The 20,275-nt window shown below is 36.7% G+C and overlaps 5 protein-coding genes across 8 annotated transcripts; 4 read left to right on the plus strand and 1 right to left on the minus strand.

Moving 5' to 3' along the window:
- Positions 1 to 488: 488 nt before the first annotated feature.
- On the plus strand, positions 489 to 2,934 carry LOC131552634 (glutathione S-transferase omega-1-like). Its single transcript, XM_058796541.1, has 7 exons — positions 489 to 644; positions 806 to 896; positions 1,278 to 1,386; positions 1,572 to 1,794; positions 1,898 to 1,999; positions 2,076 to 2,182; positions 2,558 to 2,934. The coding sequence occupies exons 2-7, from the start codon at positions 866 to 868 to the stop codon at positions 2,706 to 2,708; spliced, it is 723 nt and encodes a 240-aa protein (XP_058652524.1). The 5' UTR covers positions 489 to 644; positions 806 to 865; the 3' UTR covers positions 2,709 to 2,934.
- Positions 2,935 to 3,084: 150 nt separating this feature from the next.
- itprip (inositol 1,4,5-trisphosphate receptor interacting protein) lies at positions 3,085 to 8,478 on the minus strand. Of its 2 annotated transcripts, none has more exons than XM_058796535.1 (2): positions 8,339 to 8,478; positions 3,085 to 6,420 (listed from the first exon to the last, which is right to left on the minus strand). In XM_058796535.1, exon 2 carries the CDS (start codon positions 6,404 to 6,406, stop codon positions 4,787 to 4,789), a length of 1,620 nt encoding a protein of 539 aa, XP_058652518.1. In that variant the 5' UTR covers positions 6,407 to 6,420; positions 8,339 to 8,478; the 3' UTR covers positions 3,085 to 4,786. The 2 variants fall into 2 exon arrangements, with proteins under 2 accessions (XP_058652518.1, XP_058652519.1); XM_058796536.1 differs by having other exon boundaries at positions 3,085 to 6,545; positions 8,339 to 8,447.
- A 53-nt stretch (positions 8,479 to 8,531) lies between these two features.
- calhm3 (calcium homeostasis modulator 3) lies at positions 8,532 to 11,059 on the plus strand. 3 transcript variants are annotated; one of them, XM_058796539.1, is made up of 4 exons: positions 8,532 to 8,589; positions 9,424 to 9,807; positions 10,115 to 10,370; positions 10,606 to 11,059. In XM_058796539.1, the coding sequence occupies exons 2-4, from the start codon at positions 9,521 to 9,523 to the stop codon at positions 11,056 to 11,058; spliced, it is 996 nt and encodes a 331-aa protein (XP_058652522.1). In that variant the 5' UTR covers positions 8,532 to 8,589; positions 9,424 to 9,520; the 3' UTR covers position 11,059. The 3 variants fall into 3 exon arrangements, with proteins under 3 accessions (XP_058652522.1, XP_058652521.1, XP_058652523.1); XM_058796538.1 differs by lacking the exon at positions 8,532 to 8,589 and adding an exon at positions 8,623 to 9,259; XM_058796540.1 differs by lacking the exon at positions 8,532 to 8,589 and having other exon boundaries at positions 9,677 to 9,807; positions 10,243 to 10,370.
- Positions 11,060 to 12,033: 974 nt separating this feature from the next.
- Positions 12,034 to 15,538, plus strand: calhm1a (calcium homeostasis modulator 1a). Its single transcript, XM_058796395.1, has 2 exons — positions 12,034 to 12,582; positions 13,397 to 15,538. Exons 1-2 carry the CDS (start codon positions 12,034 to 12,036, stop codon positions 13,901 to 13,903), a joined length of 1,056 nt encoding a protein of 351 aa, XP_058652378.1. The 3' UTR covers positions 13,904 to 15,538.
- A 149-nt stretch (positions 15,539 to 15,687) lies between these two features.
- Positions 15,688 to 16,709, plus strand: LOC131551742 (calcium homeostasis modulator protein 2-like). The gene is made up of 2 exons (XM_058794835.1): positions 15,688 to 16,233; positions 16,326 to 16,709. The coding sequence occupies exons 1-2, from the start codon at positions 15,688 to 15,690 to the stop codon at positions 16,707 to 16,709; spliced, it is 930 nt and encodes a 309-aa protein (XP_058650818.1).
- The last annotated feature ends 3,566 nt before the right edge of the window (positions 16,710 to 20,275 follow it).

Consider the following 20,275-nt stretch of genomic DNA (forward strand, 5'->3'; position numbering starts at 1 on the left):
AAAATACAAAAGGACTTAATAACGTTTATTTTCTAAATTCATTTAATGTTTTCATTTCATAAACAGTAACTTTAATTCACTTTTCAATTATAGAAATTATATTTTATGTTTGTGCTTTTGGAGGCTATGTTGTATAACGGTGTAATAAATATTACAAGTATTAAGAACACGCACTGTTATTAAATCGTTATTTTATTAACAGATTCTTTAGTTGTATTCTTCCGCTAGAAGATAAAATCCCTGGCAGAAAAAAACGTGCAGTTGTAAGAGCGCGCAGTGATACGGGGAATATGTGTTTTTTCCGCAACATAGCTGACTGTTACTATTTTGGTTTGGTAGTTGATTGTACAGGAAACAAGGCACAATTAGAGAAATGCACAGTAAATCAGCACATCCGGAGATAATAGCAAGCTTCTGAGGGGTTTATCATCTATAGTCGATGAGAAGTAGCCTACATTTAACAATCTTTTGTAGTGAACTAGAAGAAGAAGAAGTAGAAGAGCTTTATTTTGAAAGTAACATGGGTGTAAGTTAACAGTATGTATGTAAGAGGAGGAGTCATTATCTTCAGCCACGCCTATTCTTCTATATAAACTCAACTTTCTAACTATCGTTTACTTCATTCGGCTCAGCCGGTTCAACAGGTAAGCAAACGTTGAATGAATTTTTGCTTGCTTTTAGTAAAACATATTAAGCATCTGTGATAGCCTCGAAAGTATTTTTCCTTTGTTTCTTCCTTCCATTATGTAACACATACAGTTTTTGATTGTTGCATAAAACGCTAATGTTTTTCTATTTTTTGTAGGCTCACCATCGATTGTTTCATTTCCTCTTTTAACATCTTCTTTAAGTGAACACTCTTATAATGGCTCCATCTCCAAAATGCCAAGGAAAAGGTAAGAGAAAGCATGGAAATTAGACTCTCTCACAAAGCTTTCATTGTTTGATCGATAACTTGTTAATGAAAAAGCATTCATAAAAACTTCCAGATATGAATTCACGTTCATCTGCATAGATGTTCAGCTAATTTCATTATTCACTACAGAAAACTCTCCCAGATGTTATCAGACCATGACGTTGCATAATCAGTTAAAAAAAATATTTCTGATAAAACAGATTATAAACTCTTTAAATGTAATTCATAAACAGTTAAGAACCAGGACAGTTTAGTGATCCACATTATTTTACTGATGAAATTCCATCCATATTATGTAACTTTTTCATATGTATGTAAATATTTACACTAATGTGCCCCATGTGTTTCATTGGTGTAACAGCATGTCCTGTCCCCGGAGCAGTGCCGAATGGTCTTATTCGTCTCTACAGCATGAGATTTTGTCCATTTGCTCAGAGAGCAAGACTGGTGCTCACCGCCAAGGGAGTTAAGTGAGTATTAATGTTGACCTGCTGTGCAGTATTGGGTTACATGGAGGGTTGAGGTGTGCCTAATGTGTACATGTGATATTTAGAGCGTAAATTCGATTTTTTGTTGTGGTTGTGAGGACAATCACTCTCTTAAATATCTATCCACTAACTAGTGGGCCTATTGATTTTATATTCCTTTTACATAGACATGAAATTATCAACATCAACTTGAAGGATAAGCCTGATTGGTTTCTGGAGAAGAATCCTTCAGGGACAGTGCCAGCATTAGAAACTTCAAGTGGTCAGGTGATCTACGAGTCACCAATCACCTGCGAGTACCTGGATGAGGCCTACCCTGTGAAGAAACTGCTCCCATCTGACCCGTTTGAGAGGGCACAACAGAGAATGCTGCTGGATCATTATTCAAAGGTAGGCAATTTGTCATTTGGAAACATGTACCTTATGTATCTTCATTGTTTTTTGATTGAAGTGAATTTATGCATACATTTTTGGAAATTCATCCTCATTTCAGGTGATTCCATACTTCTATAAGATCTCTATGGGCAAGAAAAGAGGAGAGGACGTCTCAGCAGCTGAAGTTGAATTTACTGAAAAAGTCTCCCAACTAAATGAGGTGGGCTGAAATTCCTACACTTTCTGAAAGTATACCATAACAATTTATCAACTGCTTTTTTATACCTTTTTTTCAGTATCTGGTGAAAAAGAAGACCAAATATTTTGGGGGCGATTCAATCACAATGATTGACTACTTGATCTGGCCATGGTTTGAGAGGGCAGAGATGATGGGCGTAAAGCAGTAAGTTTTTTTATTTTTTTATTAGATACATGTATATACATGCATATTACATATATGCAATATATAATGAATGCATGATAAAGACGTACATATTTTACCTGACAGCAAGAGAAATAATGTGCTGAGTCATAGCGGTTAAGTTAAACAGATATGAAAACGATGAATGACTGAGATTAGTAAAGGTAGGGCTCTGGTTCCAGCTGAATTGAATTGAAAAGCACTTTGGTTCAGTGAACTTTATGCACACAAGTACATGTCTTCACAAGTTAACTTCTTGTGCATGCAGCCATCTTTTGTATGTATTACTATGTATGTATTACCAAAGCATAGCTTGCTTGTAAACCTAATAGTTCTGTGTCTCTATTTGTGGTTCAGTTGTTTGGCCAACACTCCTGAGTTAAGGAAGTGGATTGAATGCATGTTCGAGGATCCAGTGGTCAAAGCCACCATGTTCAACACAGAGGATCACAAAGTGTTCTTCAACACCTACATGGACGGAAATCCTAATTATGATCATGGTTTATAGAGTACAACGGGATGATATCTGTTCATCTGTGTGTGGAATTTTTTATCATAACTCTTTTCTTATAGTCTAAGTATTTTTATACCGAATTTATAACCAATTGTGCTTTTAAGCCTCAGACCTTAGACTAGATCCCAGAAGGCCATGTAAAAATGGCTACAATGTCTTTCATACATGAATATAAATAAACCAAACATACAAAATATAAACATATTTTGGGCAAATCTTATATCCTTGTGGTTATTCCTTTAATCACTTATCTTTCCATGGTAGGTCATGGGTTTGATTTCCAAGGAAATCAAGAACTGATAAAACATAAATGTGTTCATAAGCGGTGATATAGCTCATAATTTTCCAAGTGTATGATATAACTTTCATTTGCTTTCATGAACCATATATTCATGAAAAAATAAGGATAAGGAAAACAATAAGGAAAACAGTAACTTTGCCATAGTATCCTTTCAAATGTTAAAGTTGCCACAGTCATTGCATGCTTTGCATGTGCTGCCCCATCCAACACCCGCACCCCCCTGGCCCGCCCCATCCCATCCCCACAAAAAAGTTCAGGCTCAGGATTTTTTTTTTGCTTTGAAAAACCCCTGAGTGTAACTTGCTTTGGATAAAAGCTTTTGCAAAATGCATAAATGTAAATATAAATCTCTATATATATGACCAGTTTCCTCTTTGGTCACAAGTGAAATGCTACTGAGTCATGCACTGCATGTCATGAGGCTGTACAACAACATTGCTTCCTGGGAGGGGAAACTGCACAACTGCATACTACTTAAAAGTTTGTTTAGTGCATCTCTGTTTAAAAAAAAATCTAAGACAAAGACTACAAGGAGTAAAACCAGTGCATTGTACAGAAAAGATATATTTTTTAAAAAGCCCTCTTCAAACCTGTGAAACAGCTTCTGCTTGGGCCTGTACATGTGCACCATTTCTTTAGATGTGCTTGCTGCTCACACTTTGTTTAGACATTTCAACAATCCCTTATGTTGACAGACAAGATCAAAACTGATAATACTGCTAAATACTCTCATGTTATAGAATTTAAATTCTTAACATGATATAACATCATTTGTAATAACTCATGGTTCAGAGATTCTGAATCAGCTGCCAGAATGATGATGAATAGCAAGTGGGTGTTTCTTCAACCATGTGCACTTTTAGCCCTGTGGACTTTAGGAAAATAAACTTTCTTAAAATCCTATTATTTTATAGCAGCAACATCATGTCATTCACATCTCAAATTATGTATTGTGTTTGGTAACATTCTGTGGTGGAAATTACATTTTAAACTTTTTTTTCCGGAAAATCTTGCTAAGGACAATTTCACAGCAAGCATTTTAGATATTTTAAATACACACTTGTTTTCACTTTTTGCATCATTGAACAACATTATAGCTTGAAATAATGCATGATAAAAATAACTGTTATTAGGTGATATTTACCTTGATTTTCTTCACACATTAAATCTTATTTCAACTCCATCATGCTCTAAACTGACACTGTCCCCTTGGTAAAAACAAACAAACAAAACAGTAACTTTTGCTTGATTATTATTATTATTATTATTATTATTAGATGCAAAGTTTGTTTATTGTTGTGAAAATGACACCAAAACTAAGGAGAAGTAGTAAAGTGTACACATTATATATATATATATAAATAAATATATTAATTCACTGTTTGTTATGATAATTAAAAAAATGTATCATATTTTTATGATGGATTTTATATTTTCAGATGGAAAGTCTCAGTCTGGGACAAGAGTAAAACAATAAAATTATATATGAATGGCATTTGAAAAGTAACAAAAATAAATGCTAAAAAATAGACAAAAGTTTCCAAGTTCACTTTAACGTGACCTACATATAACAAAAATGTAAAAGTTGAAATTTGGCCGCTGGGACAAAAAAACAAACCAAAAACCCATAGTTAAAGAAACACCCAAATATCATCATAGCATCAGAAACAGTCAGTGCTTAACATGTTGTTTACATTTGAGGTGCATAACGTCATCATGTAATTAGGCTGTAAAAAATCCCTTGCACTCAAAGCCAGAGCAGTGAGTAAGTCTATGTCTGATCTGTTGAGCTAAATTCATGTCTCACGTAACCATTAGATAAGTGTGGGGTATATTCTTGAACAAGCACAGAGGTATTTTTGACCATCTCTTGAAAATGCTCCTCCATTTTGGCATATACGTGCCTCTGCAATACAAGAGGCCTAAACAGGTTTATCGGTTCCGCAGTACGGATTATTTTGGGAACCAGAATTTCCACTGGGATGCGAGGGTTCCCAACAACAACGTGATAGAGTCTCTTTTCCTCTAGGCTTTGCTGCAGGAAGCGGAGCAGATCTCTTAATCTGTGATTGAGATTCTGCGGCTGCCACATCGCAGGACGTTTACTCAACAGCAGATGCAAAAGCGCCGTCTTTATATGGTAATTAGAAAAGGCGCTTCTCCCAGTCAAAGCCGTCTGCTTTTTGTGCAAGAAAGAAACTATCTGAAGACAGTGAACATGACACGAATTTGTAGGAAGTCGTTTTGCTAGATGTTTAAGCAGGTTCTTTTCATAAACAGTTAGTGAGAGTTGCCAGTGAATGTCTGAGGAGTTACTAGTGTCAGATGGGAAATGAGAGATGAGGTAAGCATCCGTGTCCTCAAACTGAACGGCAGGGGTAATGTTAAGAATGACAGTCTTTCCAGACCTAAATCTGATTTTCAGAGCTCCAGGGAAGTCTAGGTTCCGAAATGCCAGCTCAAAATCGTACTTGTGAGAGATCTGGCCCCATGCTTTGCTCACCGAGATCTGGAACCATCTCATGATCTGATCTTTCGACAAATATGAGGTGTTCTTCTCGCAGAGGAGCTCCACCAGTGTGTGTTCCTCAAGTTTTTCACTCTCATTTCTATTGTGAAGCAGACAGAGCATATCATCACCGAGATTGGTTGAGCCACAAAGACAGTCTGTGCCATTTCCACCTGGTTTTATTAGTTTAATCCTTCCACATCCTTGCAAGTCCAGTGGAATTTCAGTGGAGGGGTCGCACCAGAGCTGAGACTGGAACCTGAATGGCTGTGGAGGTGCAAAAGGCACAAAGAGGTCACATGTAGGAGGTTTAGACACCCTCCAGGACTCAAACATGCTGCCTATGCCAACAAAGTCCTCGACTTCCAGGTCAGAATCTCGAACGCAAACACTTCTCAAAGCCTCGAGCAGATCATCTGCAAAGCCTTCGATAAACTCTCGCACTCTCCCGCTCTCGTGGATGAAAGGATGGAAGTGGGTCTTGCAGAAGTTACTCAGGACACCTTTATCTAGGGCTACAGTCTTAGCGATGAGATATTCGGCACTGGATTCTCCATCTTCATCTTCCATGGTGTCTGGCATTTCAGTAGGGATCATATCCTGCCTGCACACCTCAATCGTGAAGAAAATGACTAGGCAGAGAGTGCTCCAAAAGTACCAGCTGTAACTGTCTGGATCATCAATCAGAGCTGTTTCTGTTTGTGAGATCTCCTGATCCAGGCGCTTCTGTTCGGCCTCCAGTTTCTCCTGGTGCTCCTTCATCCGGGTCAGGAGCTCGTCATCTTGCTCAGGGATGGTGGTGTTCTCATTAGGGAAGAGCAGCGGGTGGTTGAGGATAGCGGCTACTACCACCATGCAAACCCGTGCAAAAGCACCTTGCATCCTTCACTGTGTGTCTAGGAAAACACACATTTCTCGATTAATGTGAGCCTCTTGAAAGGAAATGCATCTTCTAACTTTTGAGAAAACATGTCATTCTTCATGGTTATTTTTGAACTGTAATACAAAGGACTGTCCTGCACTGGGGAAGGAAGTCAGATAACCTCTGTTAAATGTCATAAATTAAACCAGCAAGATAACTGTCTCCAGATAAAAGTATCCACTGAAAAAAATAATAAAATAAAATAAAAAAACACTGTGGTACCATCTCATCTCTTTTTAAAGTATTTTGTCATTTAGCCTTGACTGATGCTTTGGAAGGAACCTCATATACACTGAGCCTCCTCAGTGTATATGAGTAATAGGTTTATTTATAGTGTGGCACTTGGAGTCTGTGTGATTCTTGGAATGAGGCAGATAAAATTCCTTATTTATACAATCTACTGGCTACTGGCACATTCCATGAATACGGTACACTTTGGTGTCCCGTGATTTTTTTAAAGCATTAGACACAACTTTTGTCAATCTTTTGAAGTGATATGCAATTCATAGTAGTAAAAAATGTACTCGTCTAATTTTATTTATCAGTTGTGTGATTTATTTGGACTCTTTATACACCATGATGAGAAGGCAAGCAAATATTCTCATTCAGTCTCATTTTCTGTTTATAGACTTCATCAAGCTTAACCATACTAGTTATTATAAGAAAAATGGATCTTTAATAAATTTGAAAGGTTTGGCCGTTTTTTTCTTTTCAAACATTTCAGTGTTTAAACTGCATTTAAACATTTGGCCCCACTTTATATTAGGTGGCCTTAACTAATATGTACTTCTATTTAAATTAATAATTTGGTACAATGCACTTATTGTGTACATACACGTTTTTACATTGTACTTATATTTTTAAAAATACCTATATGTAATTACATTTGTAATTAATTTCTGTAATTACATTTATAATTACACTGTTGACCCATCCCTCACACCTTAACCCACCCTTAAACCTACCCAGACCACCAAACCTGTCCCTAACCTTACCCTTATCCCACCTCAATAGCAGTAAAAGTGTTTTGCAATACAATATGAACACAATAAGTACATTGTACTTATTTTTTTTATGTAAGTACATAGTAGTTAAGGCCACCTAATATAAAGCGTGACCAAACAGTTTTTTTTTTTTTTTTTTGTAAATTAAACCATATAGAGAATAAAAAGAAAATAATTAAATGGCTGAAATTTTACTTTGATGCTTTGATCTCAACAAGTTTTCTGAAAGTTAACTACCTCCCCCTTTTCCAGCTGAAAGGTGTTTCAATGTTCTACTACTTATATTCAGTTTAGGCCCTATTTTTATTAGTGTACATTAGTGGAACTGCATCATATCCCAAGTTAAACTGCAACAAAATAACAAAAAATAGTTTTTAAATAGAGAGCATAATGATAGGTAGTTGACTAATAATGGCTGAGCTCCAGTTAAGACGATAATTGAGAAATTTGCTTGGCGCTACAAAGATTCCCACAGTCTACAAACACGAAAGGGCGGAGTGTAGACAACAACAACAATTTACTCATTACACAGAGAGAAATCTACAAATAGTTAGACACTATTACAGAGGAAATATTTGTTTACGCGTGACTGAAAGTAAGTTTATCAGCAACAGGGCGAGTGAAACGTGTAGTGTAGAGAGCGGTGACGCAATAAACTAACGAGTAAAAGGCAGAGCATCTAACAACTTCTCTTTTTAATCGACACAATTGCGTATTTTCTTAACGACGTTATTGAAGGCGTTTTAACTCCTGTGGTTTACAAAACTATTTTTTTTTTTTACATTTTAATCACAGCTATTACGGTGTCTTAAATAATCTATGAAACAACAGATGGCCACTACTCGCGCTGAGTCTTTGTTTTAGACCAAGAACTGAATAGTAACTTACACTGTAATCCAAGAGTTAAAGTCCAGCGTTGTTCATTGTTTCAGAACGATACTGAACCGACACAAGAGAAAGCGCTGTAGTACCGTTACTCTGTTTCCTCATCTGCTCTCACATCCAGGAAGTGACCAATGGGGCCGTTTTCGCTCCTCTATAATAAGCACGTGGGTCAGTTCCCCTCTTGAGTCTACATCATGTCACACGCACGCACGCACTCCGGGGGTGATGGAAACATTAACTTTTTGAGGAAAAAAGTATTAAAGTTTTTACAAGTTATACTTACAGTGAATATTATCTGCCTATAGTGTTAACTGTGGATGTACATGCAATTACAAAAATAAATGTAGGCTACATAGCGATCGAATGGCTTATCATATATCAATGTTATATAATATATGATGAGAATAATAGCCTATCTACAAACGGCGGTATTCAAATGAGGTTTTACGACAAGGCATTTATGTTGTATTTTTTTGTTTCTTTTCTTTTCGGCTTTTTGAAGAATGTGCAGCTGCGCAGTGACTATAGGCGGATGACAAATAGGCTATACCCACACGAGGTCGCTACCTCACCAAAGTTTAGTAGCTTATTATAGCCTACATAACACTTTGATACGAGAGTTTGTCAAATAAACCCCAAAGCAACCATCCGTTTATAGGATCGTTTTAAGCTTTCTTTTTAACGTTATTTTCCTGGGGGTCACGCTATGCGGTAATTGAGAAAAAGTTAGGCTACATTCTCCAAACCGATTAGGCTATATTCTTTAGGCTCACGGGAGGAGCGCTTTGAGAGAAAAATATGAAAAATGTAAATATACATGTTTTTCACCATCCGACTACTCAAAGGGAAGAAGAAAGCAAACCCGTTTTAACTAGTTTTAAAGCCAGGTTCGTGCGCACATTCGGGTGTGGCCAAAGGAAGCAGGTGCGCGTGCCCTACATGTGAACCCATCACACTTCAGCACGCAGAGCTCGCGAGATGCGTTGAAATCTGTGAAACACTCATTTACACGTGATCCATACAATTACTTTTAAATTAAATTAACCATTTCTCAAGTGAGTTTGTTTTTTCGTTTGTCTTTTTCGCAGACTTGAACAGCGCAGATTTGAACAGCATTTGGCGGTCAAATATCAGATAAGTAGCCTCTTATCTGCAGCCTCTTATAGCGATAACTTAAACTAATTAATGGATCGTTTAAAGTTGGTTCTGCAATATTTCCAGTCAAATTCTGAGTCCATCTCCAATGGTATCTGTATAATATTGTCACTGATAAGCGTCAAGTTGTATACAAGTTTTGATTTCAACTGCCCCTGTTTACCGCAATACAATAAGATGTACGCACTAGGGGTCATGTTCGTTCCTCCAATTATATTGTTCCTTTTGGGAGTGTTAGTTAATCGTCATACTGGGGTCCTGATGGAAGAGTGGGTCAGACCCCTGGGCAAGAGGACAAAAAATCCAGCAGTGGTAAAGTAAGTTTGAAGCTAAATAATATAAATAAGGCTACTCATTTATTATTAATATTAATCATATAAAAATAATGGTTGCACTTTATTTTACAGTATGTACGTGTACTTACAATGTACTTTGGCCTACCTAAGAAAGTACTGGTAATAATGTAACTAAATGGGGTAGGGTTAGGTTTAGGGGTAGGTTCAGGGTTATGACAGTTATTACCTAGCTATTGTAATTGCATTAATAAGTAGCCTACATACGTACATGAGGAACAGGACTGTAAAATAAAGTGCTACCAAAAAACTTATATTATCCTTCTTCTAGATTTTTGCTGTCATCAATGTTGCAACGGTCCCTTCTGGCACCCATGGTCTGGATTCTGATGACACTCTTGGATGGAAAATGTTTCATCTGTGCATTTAGTATGAATGTAGACCCTAAATATTTTACAGGAATACCAAACAGCACTGGCCTAGAACTGATCAAGATCATGGCTAAGGTGCCTTGCAAAGAGGATGTCATCTTCAAAAACAGCAGTTTTCGGAAAGCTGTCTCACGATATGTGCGTTGTTACTCTCAGGTGAATGGGTTTTCTCACATTTTTGGCGCATTTTTTCAATGCTTACATTGTCTTTAGTCAAAGAACTGTGATGTCAGTGTCATTTTTGACTTGATAGCTGCTAAGTAAGATTGAGTTGTACAAAGTTGACAGGAGCAGACCTTTAGCAAATCTGTAGGTGGTTAAAATCCTTTCATGCTTTGCATAACCAGATGATTCATCTATTCTTCTTGTATCATTTATCTTCTTCTTAAAGGCAATAGGCTGGTCAATCCTCCTCTTCTTCATTTTTTTGGGCGCTGTGGGTCGTGTCCTAAAGCCTTGCTTCAATCACGCCACTTTTCTGCAGACACGCTACTGGAGCAATTACCTGGACATTGAGCAGAAGCTCTTCGATGAGACCTGTGTCCTTCATGCCAGAGATTTTGCCAGAAAATGTGTGGTGCAGTTCTTTGAGAGTATGCGAGAAGACGTGACTGTGAGAATGCCCCTCTCAAGTGCATTCAGACCCAGCACAATCCATAATGAATATGAAGAGGAAGAAGAGGAGCGTCTGCACGGTATAACCAGACAAGATCAGGTGGATCACTTGCTGCAGACCTGGTACGAGTGTAAACCAGAGCTGGACGTGACCAGGATGGCCTATAAGTCCAAAGTGTGTATCACTTGGGAAGATATCAATGGAAAGGCATTGTTCTCTGAAGTGTAAAACTGGGGGATCTTACCTCTTAAATCAGAATTAATGTCAATAAGTGAAATATTAATAAAGATAATGAAAAATGTTGACCCTAGAAATGTAATAATTTGAGACCTAATTGACTAATTCATGTTAATTCAGAAGCAAAACTTAAAAAGCTTGCATGCTGGTGCACTGGATTCATAATAATTATGTATAATTTCTGTCTTCAACAATGTTGCAATGAGCCCTTCAGGCCCCATAGGATTCTGATGCAATGATACCTGGATGGAGAATTTTTCATCTGCATAGAATGTAGAACCCAAACATTTTTTAATTGTAATGTTACTATCAGATTATTGTCAGTTCAGAAACTCTTGTTTTAACCTTCCTCAAGCGCTTGCATGCTGGTACATTTGAATATGCTGGGATTTAGTTTGTGTATTTTTGCATGTCTCTTTCCACACACATTACACAACAACCTCATGGATATGGCTTGGATGCAAATTACTACAGAACCCTGGCAACACCTGAAAAATATGTTGTATATGTATTTGTCTGTATATATTGTGTATGTATTAATAATATTGATTAATAAAAATATGTTTATCTGTTAGACCACTGCGTTCTGTGTTTCCATGTTTTGAAATGTACAGTTGCCTTCAATACACCTGAGTAAGAGATATTTTGGCTTGTAGTTATGTATTATGCTTGACAGTGAACAGTTTAAGCACTGGACAATGCGAGGACAAAAATCACACCCAATTGTTTAGTTGAGGATGTGTTAGAGCCTCTAAAGGAGGGGCCTGTCACTCATGTGCATCCATGCATTAATGCGACCTGGTGAACCTTTGTTCACTTTGGATTCAACTCCGCTCCAGCAGTGTTTCTCTCTGACAATATAAAATAAATCTTTGATTATTATAATAAGATTTAGAATTTATTTTTGCTCAACTGCATTAATTTGATCTCCTATTTTGCTCTAAAAGGTGAACTGATTTTAAAAAAATGGATAAGTTTCGAATTATGGTCCAGTTTTTGCAAGCCAACCAGGAGTCGTTCATGAACGGCATCTGTGGGATCATGGCTCTGGCAAGTGCTCAGATGTATTCCTCTTTTGAGTTCACCTGTCCTTGTCTTCCAGACTACAATTATGCGTATGGAATCGGCATTCTAATCGTTCCGCCAATATGGTTCTTTTTACTTGGATATGTACTTAACAACAACATATCAGTGTTAACTGAGGAATGGAAGAGACCGGTTGGAAAACGCAGGAAAGATCCGGCGGTTTTGCGCTACATGTTCAGCTCCATGACGCAGCGCGCTCTCATCGCTCCGGCTGTATGGGTAGCCGTGACTTTAATGGATGGCAAGAGCTTTTTGTGTGCTTTCAGCCCCACGACGGATTTATCCGAGTTCCTCAACGAGAGCCATCACAGCCTATCCAAAAAGGAGCTTCTGAAATTACAAGCAAGGATTCCATGCAAAGACGTATTTGATGGGTATGAGATTATTTCCAGAGAAGCGGCCATTAGGTATATTCGCTGTTTGTCACAGGTAATGACATTATTTCACAACTTAGTGATGAAATGGGGGTTTCTAAATGATCTTACCTATTACTATTAACGCTGGGTAAAGCAATATTTGTCATTTTGTAAAATTTGGCAAAAGTAATTTTAAAAGACTGTAGCACACACTTGGGATGTTATTAATTATAGTGTCAGGCGTGAAGAGATGCGGTGTTAAAGTTGTTTATCAACAAACAACCAACCATAAAATGCTTTAGTGCATACCTCATTAAATATTCATGCGCCTATAGAAACTTCGACGCCCTGAGAGAAAATGAAAACGTCAAATGCGTGGAGAGACAAACAATTGAGAAGAAATTAGAATTTATTTTTCTGTTTGTGCGTTTCATACGATTTGAAAATAAATTTTCACAGAGAGCCTACAAGAGGTATAGCTACTAAAACACGACAGGTCCAGGATTAGGCTAATTATGAACCCAGGTAAACTAGTAGCCTATAGACCACGGATTTAAAAGTAGGCTATTGGGCCTATAGATGAGAAATGATGGCTTTCCTGTAGCTCAAATAGTAGAGCGTGGCGCTAGCAACGCCAAGATCATAGGTTTGATTCCCAGGGAAAGCAAGAGCTGATAAAATGTAAAAACTGTAACTTGAATGCAATGTAAGTCGCTTAAAGCGTCTGCTAAATGCGTAAATGTAAATGGCTATGACATTCAGTTTGATAATATGTAGACTATAGGCCTAAATTGTCTATATTAGGCTAGGCTATATATTATATTAAAAATATATATAAAACAATATATTGTTTTATTTTTAAATTAATCTGTTGCAATTTTTTTTAGGCCTGTGGATGGACCTTTTTAATGGTGATAACTATAGCAGCCTTCTTGATAAGGGCGATAAGACCTTGTTTTACACAAGCCGCTTTTCTTAAAACCAAATATTGGTCGCACTACATTGATACAGAGCGTAAACTATTCGATGAAACATGCAAAGAGCATGCCAAGAGCTTCGCTAAGGTCTGCATACAGCAATACTTCGAGAGCATCAGTGGTGAAATTGTTCCACAATTCCAGCTACCCACAAAGAAAGGGAAAGGCAATAAAGATGATGATGGGGAAAAACAGAAGAGTGACGAGGAGAAGCTTCTTGGGATCCGTAAAGAAGAAGACATGAATAAAGTCCTGTGGAACTGGCATACATGTAAACCCGCACTATTTCTGAACAAACACGCTGAAGATATGAATATGAATGGACATGCGCATTTGGATACACTCAGTCTCTCAGATGAGCTCTACACTCAAACACCTATGAAAAACACAGCTGTGGCATACTACTCCAAAGTCTGACTTCATGGTTTAATCTTAGTCTGGTTTAGCAGTACTCATTTCTCATTTCTATTTATTGCATGCCATTCTTATTTGATATCCTCCTGAGACTCAGCAGTCATTCAATCGAGCCACTGTTGTAAACATGTGTTGTTTCTTACTATAAATAAATGAGAACATAAATAATAGGATAATATGGGCTTTTCTGTGATAATGCAAAGCAACACGCTGGTGTGACCAATATGGCAATAATAATATAATGATGATGACGATGTTAATAAGGAATGTTACTCTTTTTCTCTTCTTATGCAACAAATTAAGATTTACTAAAATTAAGTTATAGCTAAATTTAAATTCAGGAGGAGTTTATTAATGTAATCAGTCATAGGATATCAAGGACATATCAGCAGCTGCTAACGTCACTCCAGAGGTCATTTTTACAGTATTTATTAGGGCTGTGCAATTAATCGAATTCGATTATCATGCGCATCTCGTCAGTAAAGCCGGTTCCGTGATTAGTAGTAAATCGCCATCACCTGTTAGTTAGTTATGCTCTTCAGTTTAAAGCAGCAGTATTTATTACTAACTCATAATTGATTATATATATGATTTTAGGATATTTTAAGATATCTTAAAGCAGTGAATTTCGGGGTCCAGGGCCCTATAGGAAGCTTCAGCAAACTTACAAGAGGGCCTCAAGATTAATAAAAATTATTTAAAATAAGACAAAAATAATTTGATAATGAGGTAAAACAAACAAAAATCAATACATTTGTTGTTTAATTACTATCCCAATTTCTGTAAATTGGCTTTGAATATTATTTTGGACAGTGGATGTAGTCAAAAAGGTTGAGAACCACAATGGGTGTCACTTCAGAACTCACTCACAGAATCCGTTTCATGACATTCATGACATTGTTTCCAAGATGATCTCTTCATTCTGAGATGTTCTGTGCACTTCAATGTTCCTATTTTGTATGTCTCCATAATTAAACACACCTAGTTTAATTTCAAGACCTGCGAAAGGAGTGTCAGATAATTGCAAAAAATGCAACTGTAACTTAGGAACCACTGTCATATCCATTTTTTACTGGGTCTCAGGAGGCATGTTGAACAGTACTGTTGGATGACATTTATATAGAGAGAGAGAAGGAGAGAGAGAAAGAGAGAGAGAGAAAGATGTTTTTTTTTTTTTTGTGTGCATGTGTATGATCACTCTCATTTACTTTAGCCCAACCTGTTTTAGTTAAATGCTTGTTAGTTCCACTGGGGCTGAAACCAGATTGTAATTGCTGTTGGTGATTCACTGCTGTATGTACATAATAGACAGAGCGAAGGAATGATCTCACTTCTTGACCACAACAAATACAGCTACATACAGGCAGGTCTTTGTTTTGTTTTTACAATCTGCTTCTGCTTGTACATAATTTTAAAACTTTGTGGATGTTCAGCAAGACCATTTGTACTCCCTGGTGATGAAATGTAAGTCTTCCTTTCAGAAATTATGTGGTTTTTCAGTTGATATTTGGTTTTTGGTAATTAATTTGAGTGGCACATAGAGGCTTGAGGAAACTTTGCCCAATTGATTGATTTTATATGAACTGAATGTATGACTACATCATTAAATTAGAAATTGTATAATGAAGCTGTTTCTGTTTTGCCCCTCTTTTCATGTATAACTGTGTCAACCATAAAGGACTTACTTGCACATCTATCTTTGTCAGGTTTTAGGTTTAATTTACAGAGACAATAATCATCGTCAGCGTTAAGAAGCGGAGAAAAAGAAACTCCTATATCAAAATAAGATGTCTGCTTTCCTCTCAGAATACATCAAATTTATAGCACTTTACTTCAAGAGTAAGGATGTCATGGTTTTCAATGGCCTCATTGGTTTAGGAACAGTGCTTGGTCAGACAGCATACAACATCTTAGCTTTTCACTGTCCATGTTTACCAAAGAAGAATTACCTGTATGGCCTGGCTGCCATTGGTGTACCAGCCCTGGCTTTCTTTGTCATTGGGGTGATGCTGAATCAAAATACCTGGGACGTTGTGTCAGAGTGTCGGAGCAGAAGATGCAGGAAATTGTCAGTGACTGCTGCTTTTGCTCTGTTGGGCTCCATTGTGGGCAGAGCAGTCGTTGCCCCTGTCACCTGGACTGTAATTTCCCTCCTTAGAGGAGAGGCGTATGTCTGTGCTTTCAGTGAGTTCATGAACCCCTCATCTTTGGACGACTTCTTTTCAACTACACCTGGTCCAGAGATCATGGCCCAGTTTCCATGTAAAGATGTACCTGCTCCATTTTTGAACTACTCAGTAGAGGTTGAACGCAAATTAAAGTATGAATCCCAGGTACTTATCATTTTTCATAGTGTTGTTACAGTCCCTAATTGCGTCAACACTAGTGATATGTACAAACTTCATTTTTTCCATTCTTCATCTAGCTTTTGGGCTGGTTGCTGGTGGGAATCATCTCCCTCGCTGTCTTTCTGCTCCTCTGTTTGAAAAACTGCTGCTCTCCACTTGGCTACCATCAGGAGGCGTACTGGTCCCAGTACTGCTCCAGCGAACAAGCTCTGTTCCAGCGTACAGCTGAAGTACATGCTAAATACCATGCGGCTGAAAATGTCAAGAGTTTCTTTGGCTTTGTGGCCTTGGAAAATCAGGAGAAGCAGCTTTTAGCAGACTGCAAGGGAATCAAGAGCGTCATTCCCAGAATGGAGTGGAACCGTGTCACAGGGGTTTACATGTACAGAGAGAGTGATAACACTCCCATCTATAGCCGCTTAAACAAATGGGCCATGTACACAACTGAACATGACTGTTAAGTAATTGACAAAGAAATGGACATTTTATGCTTTGAGTCTGACAAATTAGTGTCTAATTAATGAATAATACTACACACCCAAAAACGAATATCTTTGGAATCAAGAAACACCCAAGAAATGTGTGCCACACAGACCATAAAGGGAAAAAAAAGTTACACAACAAATAACTGTTATGTACAGTAAATGAAATACAAAAAGCTTGTGATTATTTTAATTTCTAGTGCAAATATGTTGTTTTTTTAAGAAATCAGAGAAAAAAATAAATGTTATCTATTTTGAATATCAATGTTAGAAGCACAAAGCTAAATGATTATAATAATAATGTAAAAAAAAAAATCATTAAAAACTTAATAGTAAACAAAGAAACAAATAATATATTTCTGGACAATGCTCTATTGAGTCTTGTTAAAGGCTGTATTGATGATGGCTGTTGGAACATTCAAACCTGCTACCTTTCAAAAATAAGTTCAGTCCACAATCCACAACTTTGGCTTTTTTCTAAACAGACATCAAGTTGAATGTCAAAACACAGTCTATGCATTGCTGAGATATTTCATATCTGATTTTCAATATCAAATGGATATTTTGTCCATTTGTTAATTTCAGTTTTGGTGAAGATTTGCAGGAGGAATTCTACAGAAATATATAAGTTTTAGAGTATAGTGTACAGTTTGCGGTGCTATACTGGACATTGAGACCAACACTATAATGGACATTGAATTATAAAATAATTGTATTTATGTAGTTTTAGATATGACTTTTTTTTTTCTGAAATGATTTACATTTATATTAGGGCTGAATTGGCAATCTGGCCCCTTTTTTTTTTCTTTTTTTGATTTCTTGCCAAGGACTTGCCCATAATGCAGGGACAGCGGCCCATTGGTTTGTATTGTACTTTAATCCTGGAAATATGTGGAAATATTTTTTGCCTCGGAAGACTTGGAATATTCATATTTTTTGAATAAATTATGACTGTAGCTGTATCTGCCTGTTATATCTTGTGTTTTGTTGACAAATGGTTGGTTTAGGGGCAGGGGTTGGGTTACGTGCTTGTAAATGTGTAAATAGTGTAATGTAAATAAAACTGTTGGGTTGAAAAATTACACCCCAACATATATGCAATAATGGCAATATTATTACCCAATATATAATTTAATCATGACGATAAAATTCCCAGTGCCTTTCGTGTCGGCATATTGACGGCAAGGGTATTGACGCTAAAGGGGTACCCTGTGCGCCCAAAAGTGACACCAAAGGGTCCTGACCAAGCGTCAATATGTGACGAGTTGGGAGTGACAGTGGAGGTTACACAGCTTAGAACATAGCATAAAAATATTGACCATGATGAAACATGCAAAACAGCAAATAAAAAAAATAAATAAATAAGTAGGCTTGGACTTTTTTAGACCTGGAGAGAACTCTGATTTGAACATTTTTTAAACCGACTCATGGCTTGTTTCTTACTCAACAGGTAAGATATGTTATTTAACCAACAGATAGCAATATAGCTCTCCAACAGCGGGAGTTCAGTAGTATCTATTGAACGGAGTCATTTCATTATGGTTTGCTGTATAGTGCATGCTGTGATAGTTATTTTCAAGGATGGACCGTGTAAATTATAAACATATTGATTAGCTAAATTAACAATGTTCAGATTTGTCAATTTGCGACGCATTTAGTGTAGACTGGTTATTTCTTGTGCCTGTGTTTTGGTTGCGTTTCTTCCACAGAGGCTCATCTGACTTGTAAAGTTGTAAAGCACAACCAAAACATGTTCTTCTGCAAGGCACGTGCAGTTTTATTTACTAACCGCCAGCTTCAAACTAAGTGTTACAAATGCTATTTTTACTAAATAGTATGCAGAAAATGATCTGTAATGATCTGCAGAAAATGCTGCTTCCTGAAAGGTATCACTGAGTAATTGTCCAGTGAAATATTATAAAAAATATAATATTTTTTTAATGAAAATTTACCAGCTCACACAGCAAGATTTATGTTTGTAACGAGTTAATGGCTCTTTTTGGCTATTTTTTTATATTAATGTTATGGTTTTGTCATTGTGCAATTCTGTTTTGTCCTGAACATCAAAATAAAAAAAATATATAAATAAAATCAATTTGATTCGCTGAGAAAAAGTAACTATTGTACATTACATTTTAAGAGAAATTCTAATAATATGCATAACCAATTAAAGTGTTTTTACTGTAGCGTTTTGCGATTCTGTTTCCATTTTTAGTGCAACTAATTGTTTTTATGACTGGGAAGGAAAATATTTGTTGTGAAGTATGAAGGAATATGTATATGGCCAATATGTAGCTCCAAAATATACACCATACTGTAGTAAAAATAAAATAATACAAAAAGGCTCAATTTGTCACTGTAACACTTCTGTCGCTAGAGGTATTTAACAAAGTCCCTTAAGTGGTGAAAAAAATAAGGGATGGGAGAAAAAATATTTTACAAAACTTTTGTGTTAAACCATTATATAGTCTAGAAAATGCTTAACATGGCTTAAAGGGGTCATGAACTGAGAAATGTTTTGAGCATGTTTTGACTGTACTATGTGGGAGGTGTTTTACCATGGCTCCCTAAATGAAATATCTACAGTAATAACAGACTATATAGATTTCTGTGTGCAATCAGTGATACCAACTAAGGAGATAAAAATCTATCCAAATTATAAGATGTATATAACTAAAGATGTTAAGCAGGTGATGAATTTGAGAAAGATTGCCTTTAAGAAGAAGGATACAAAACAAATAAAGTGTCTAGATAAGGAAAATACGAGAGGTAAAGATGGCTCTCTTTTAAAAGTAATTGTGCGAGACAGGTATGGGATACCATGAAGGGAATGTCTGGATTATCAGATACACAGAAGTCATTAGTAGTAGATGATGAGATTGAGTTTGCAAATCAGTTGAATACATTTTTCTACAGGTATGAAAAAGGGAAATTAGATTGGAGTATGAGTATTATTAATTCGGTCAGACCAGAGTGTTCAGACAGAATTGATCTTACAGTTGAACAGGTGAGGAGTATTTTTAAACAATTAAACCAGAGGAAGGCTACAGGACCAGATAATCTTCATGAAAAATTTGGCAGATGAGCTTGCACCTGTATGGCAGCTTATTTTTCCAGAGGTCCTTAAATACTCATGTTATCCCTGATATGTGGAAGACTTCACATGTAATATCTCTTCCAAAGAAATCTGGGGCAGAGGAATTAGCTGATTTTCGGCCCATACACTGTAAAAAAAATTCCATAAAATTTATGGTAAAAAAAACGGCAGCTGTGGTTGCCAGAATTCAACCGTAAAAAATACGGTAGCAACATTTTAGGTTTTACGGTTTTAACTTAAATTTACAGTTAAATACCGTAATATCATTAACTGATATAATGTTAATATACCAACCTATTGAAGTACTGAAATCTGTTTTGTACCTATCAGTTTGCATATAAGCAAAATCGTAGTACTGAAGATGCAGTAGTAACATTGTTACATTTGATCCTGAAACATCTGGATAAGCCTAAAACTATAGCTCGGGCCCTCTTTTTGGACTTCATGT

Source organism: Onychostoma macrolepis, chromosome 13 (assembly GCF_012432095.1).
Source record: "Onychostoma macrolepis isolate SWU-2019 chromosome 13, ASM1243209v1, whole genome shotgun sequence".
In the NCBI taxonomy this organism is placed as follows: Eukaryota; Metazoa; Chordata; class Actinopteri; order Cypriniformes; family Cyprinidae; genus Onychostoma; species Onychostoma macrolepis.